At 37.3% G+C, this 5,359-nt stretch overlaps 1 protein-coding gene across 1 annotated transcript in view; it reads right to left on the reverse strand.

The window, feature by feature from the left end:
- Nucleotides 1-4,672, reverse strand: part of LOC115217886 (D-2-hydroxyglutarate dehydrogenase, mitochondrial) — a 17,101-nt gene extending 12,429 nt beyond the window's left edge. Inside the window, exons 1-2 of the mRNA XM_029787605.2 lie at nucleotides 4,249-4,672; nucleotides 1,027-1,224 (exon numbers count right to left, since the gene is read on the reverse strand). Coding sequence (XP_029643465.1) covers nucleotides 1,027-1,224; nucleotides 4,249-4,537 — 487 coding nt within the window. The 5' untranslated portion in view covers nucleotides 4,538-4,672. The remainder of the gene's footprint in view (nucleotides 1-1,026; nucleotides 1,225-4,248) is intronic.
- Between the last annotated feature and the right edge of the window lie 687 nt (nucleotides 4,673-5,359).

Raw genomic sequence — 5,359 nt, forward strand, 5'->3', positions numbered from 1 at the left:
ATTTTTTTTAGTTTCTTTTGTACTTTTTAAAATTTATTTGTATTTAAATTTTAACTTCAAACTATGATACAAATAAATTAACTATAATTAACTCTCCATTTTCTTGCCTTTTTAATAATACTCATTATAATAATCCCAAACATATCTTGCAGATTTTCTACTAATATGATGGATTTAAAACCAGTGAAATTTTGAATTTATTAATCCCTAATGAGGATATGACATCCTTAAAATGACTATATATATATATATATACACACATATATATATATATATATATTGTATGCGGCAAAATATACTAGACATTTGTGTTCTGAAGGTAATCCTCATGCAGCTCTTTAAATTATAGTAACAAACCAGCCAATGGGGTTTCTATTTCCACAAATTCACTTACAAGGTTTGGATAAATCTGAGGTTTGGTAGAAGATGCTTGCCCAAAGTGGTGTACAACAGGATTGAACAAGGAACTTCAGGTTTGCAAAGAAAACTTATCTAACCATTCAACTATGCCTCATCTACCAACACAGTAATGTATGCATATCACACATTAAACAATGCTGTTTTCATTAGATCTGTGGGGAAGTGTGAGCTCTGTAGAGATAAAGACTAGGTAATATCATATCCCGTCTTTACCTAGAAGTAAAGACTTGTGCCATAGCTATGCCTTAGTTTCAATTGCTAAAGTCATTCCACTTCACTTATTTATCTGATGTTTAATGTTCTTAAGATAGCCATGAATGTAACAATTTATCATTTTCATGTCCTTTGAAATGTCTGCTTTCGTTCATGATTACATATGTGAAACAATGTGTAAAAGCTTAAAAGAAAACAGAGAGTGATAGAAATATAGAGTTAGACAGGCAGAGAATAAGAGACAGACTGATAGTTTGACAGACAAAGAGCAAGAGGAGAGAGAGAAAGAGACAGACAGACAGAGAGGTGGAGAGAGATCAAGTGGAGCAGTCTGGAAACAAAAGTTGCACATAAATAGTGTTTTGCTTTTTTTTTGGAGGGGGGTTTACTTACCAGAAACTTTATCAAGGGAAATGATATTGTTCATAAGCCGGGTTGATATCACAATTTCATCAAATACAGGAATGCTACCTCCAACCAAGCCTGTGTTGCCACCTTGGGGTACAACAGCAAGATTTCTTTCATTGCAATAACTTAAGATTTCAGAAACTTCTGATGTCGTTTTCGGAAGCAACATCAAACATGATGCACCTTAAAGAACAAACACAAGAAAAACAGTCAAATTCAAAAATTCGTAACTAATTATCCGTTGTATACTACTAACGTCATTCACTGTACTCTACATATCTAATCAAAATAATGTGTGCTTCAGTTTTTGTCACATTTTGTTTTCATTCTAATATCAGGGGGAAGTCACCCAACAACAACTGGATGATTTCATCCTGCACTTCAAACCTATGGAACAATTATATCTAATATCTCAGGAATTTCACACATAATTTCATCAGTACAAAAATATACATAAAAGCCATGTCTCTTTCATGCTGTGTCTTTAAAGGAAGAATAAAATAGATAACACGGAAATTATGGGGCCTAATGCAGCTTTGCACCTCTCCTTGAAAAATGCATTTTTTTAAAAACATTTTTTCGGATTCCTACGTTTTAGATGTCAGAGATTACGAATATGCAAAAATTTTTTTTTTTAATTTCATCCCACCCAACCAAATTTAAAATTTTCATTTGCTTACTTTAAAGAGATCACAGCAAATTGACGAACATATGCAAATCGAAATTAAATATAGACAAAAACAATTAAGTGTGTAGCGTTGGTAGAATGCATCTGCGCTCTCTGAGATAAGCAGTACAAATAATGTCGTAGCAGATAACAGTTAACTTTTGGATGCTACTCTGATTGGTTGGTTTTGGCGCAGTTTGTCTCTTGACATATTTCGCACCAATGTGTAAACCAACCAATCAGAACCTTCCAATATGATCATGTGATGCAGTCTTTTGGGGTTTTTTTCTGGAGCCTCTAGAATGTTATAAAAACCCAGCAATCCAGTGAATCGGGGTCTTTGGTCTTCGGCCATTGAACACACCACCACAGAGCAGCCAGTTCCAGCGATGACCAGACCAGCCATGTTCCTGCTCCAGCTAGTGACGACACCAACATACACCAGCAACGCAAGACGTCTCCACTACCGTCGCCTTCATCTCAACATCACCGTTCTCTACCATCGCCATCACCACCATCGACTTCAACGATACATACACAGCAACTCGCTTTAGGTTTAGCTTTCTCACTGTTGTGTATACACACTAAGGTTAACAGCACAGCACTACCGGTGAGATCTTCTATACAGATGTAACCTGGCAAATGGATCGAAGCCCAACTTTTACACACGTAGGTAACTGCTCTCCTCTTTGCCCTAACTTCATTGACACAGAACGAACTGCTATTGTGTACCTGTATGAACTGGTATTTATTCTCCATCTTGTGTCTGGATACTTTCTTTGCTTTGTATTGTTGTCTCACTCTTATAACACACAGACACAAACACTTGTTGCACGCACAGTTGTTAGCACTTACAATGGACACACAGGCACATATGTGCACACACTCAGACACTACACTCTGCTAGCACCTATACATGCTCTTATTGTACACATCTGTAAAATAAAGTCTTCTTTCTCTCAAACAGTAGAACGGTTGTGTTTTTCTCCTTATTCTTTACTGGCACTCATATTCTTTATACCATGCGTTTGGCTATCTTCTTTGTGGGACGACCATGCAGCGTTTAAAAGGAGACATTTCTGTCACCAACTCCTTTACACACGGTCGTTCACTACAAGTGAAAAGAATTTGTGTTTTACTTGTGTTTGCCTTGAATAATCGTAAATAATAATTTAATGCAAACTTTATGAGAAACAAACATTAATGTTTAATAATTAATATCATTAAGTTTAATAAGGGGCTCAAATTTCATCCCTCCCTCAATTTTAAGTTTTGAAATTTTTCATCCATTTATTTATCTATCTCTCTATCTATTTATCCCTGTCCGTTTATTCATAAAATATATTTGTCAACTAAATGTGGCGGTCCTATAGAAGACGGTGTTACTGTTGTTTTTAGCCCCAGGAAGACATTCATATCTATCTCTTTATACACATATCTATATGTTTACTGAATTGAAAATTTTGAAAACGTGGTTTCTTGCATATTCGGAATCACCGTCATCTAAAACATAGGGAAAAAAAGTTCAAAATTCTAAATGGGGTGGGGAGTAGGGGAGGGTGTGTGTGTTTTTTGTGGGGTTTTTTTTGCATATTCGTAATCTCCGACATCTAAAACGTAGGGATCCGGGAAACGTTTTTCAAAAAAATGCATTTTTCAAGGAGAGGTGCGAAATTGTCTTAGCCCCAAATTGTGTTTCCGCTTTATTTTGGAAGCTGTTAAGCTTGAACTGGTTAAAAAAGGTAGTCAGATCCTCCTAAAATCAAATCTTACCCCCTTAAATAAGGAAGAAAATGAAGTCCTAGACATCCACAATAACAGATGGGTAGTCATGGTTGGAATGCGTCTGAACATAGGTCTTGTTCAATCAGGGTTGATCAGGGATTAAACAACAACAAAGGAGAGATTCGATAATTACAACGCTCAGGCATTAGATAAGGGAAAATCTCAGGCGATAGAAGAGTAAAGGTTGTAATGACGCCTGTGACTTTCCCAAGGACATCAATAATTAAATGAAATGAGTTTTAATACGGAATTGAAACCGCTACACAGATTCGATTCATTGTAAATTTAACATTCATCGCACAATTTCTATCATGGAACAGAAAAGTTTAATGGTGAGTGCACAACTGATTTAATCGAGACTAGAAGAGTAAAAGACCCACACGAGACCCGACAGGATTCGAAATCAGAATCCTATATAATTGGCGAAATCGGCGCAATTGGTTTTCAATGTGAAATACTGCCGCCTGTTATTCTGAGGGAGACTGTGCAGTCGATCATCCTGCTGGAAACAACAGCCATAGTCTCCTAAATTTTACCTTAACGTACTTGAAAAGGACTCGTTGGGTAACGCGTTTATGGGTGCATCGTCTTGAAAATATACGAGGATGGTCACGGCTGGAATGCCTTTAATCATAGGTCCGCTAAATCAAAGCTAATCTTTGGTTAAGTAACAACATCCAAGCATTACTAAGTTGTAATTGAAGACGAGGAAAGTTTGAGGAAAGAAAAACAAGATATAAAAGGATGGAACTAACCGCGGTATATTTTCATCCAATCTGTGTTACAAAATTCCAAGTCTGCAGAGTCTGTTATACACCTTGACGAGGTCAAAATACTTTCAAATACAGCCAAGTCTTTATCACTTAATTTTGAATAAGAACCACGCAAAATTTCTGGGTGTTTGACCGAAGTTAATTCTACGTGCGTAGATAGAAACCGGCCGTTTTTCGATAATATAGAACTCCGTAGGTGACGGCATTTTGGTAATAGTTTTCGGGAGTTAAATAAAATAATATGTTTTGTGTGGGATAATAAGTGAAACATGATTGACAGAGAAAAGAAATAGTTAGCAAAACCCCAGCTGATAGTTTAATGTTGCAACGAAATGTTTTAATGTTGTTATAACAGTTAGAGTAACCTCCCTTTATATATTTGGGGCGTACTCTTTCTCTTTCTCTCTTTCTCTTTCCCTCCGTGTGTGTGCGTGTGCGCGCGGAATTTAGTCAAATTTACTCTTTATTTGTTCACTTTCTTAGTTTCCTTTCTTCCCTGTATTACTGTCGCCACTTTTAGTTTCTTTTTTCATTTTACTTTTGCATTTTTTTATAACATTAAATCAGATCTAACCCCATATTGGGAATACTGAATATTGTGATGCCACTTCAGCTCCGACGCACTCCGTAGAGACGCCTCACACTCTGACAACCAGCTCTCTAGTGAGGGCTTTGCTGCAGCACTCCAGGGTTTATCTAAATTGAAGCTCGTTAACAGGACCCGTAAGGGAGCTCGGAATAACTTTGCTCGCGCTCTCTCCAGCTTGTTGAAAACCATATGTTTATCCAACAATGCGTCCAACTGGCAGAAACTGTTTCTGTTCCCCCGCATCTCTCTCCACGTGCACGATGTGAAATCGAGCTCCCTTGAATCATCAGTCAAGCGACAGTTCCAGCTGAGTCCACCCTGACCACTTCTCACTTTAATTTGACATTGAGCATGGTGCCTACCGACAGGCTACCAATAAACCTTAAGCGTATAGTCAATGCTAAATTCAGTGACTGGGTCTCTTAGACGTCTGAAAGAGAAGAACCCACAGGCACCCCTTGATAATCAACTAAACTGGCCCAATCCCCCAAAATACTTGAGACC

Source organism: Octopus sinensis, linkage group LG12 (genome assembly GCF_006345805.1).
Source record: "Octopus sinensis linkage group LG12, ASM634580v1, whole genome shotgun sequence".
Taxonomy (NCBI): Eukaryota; Metazoa; Mollusca; class Cephalopoda; order Octopoda; family Octopodidae; genus Octopus; species Octopus sinensis.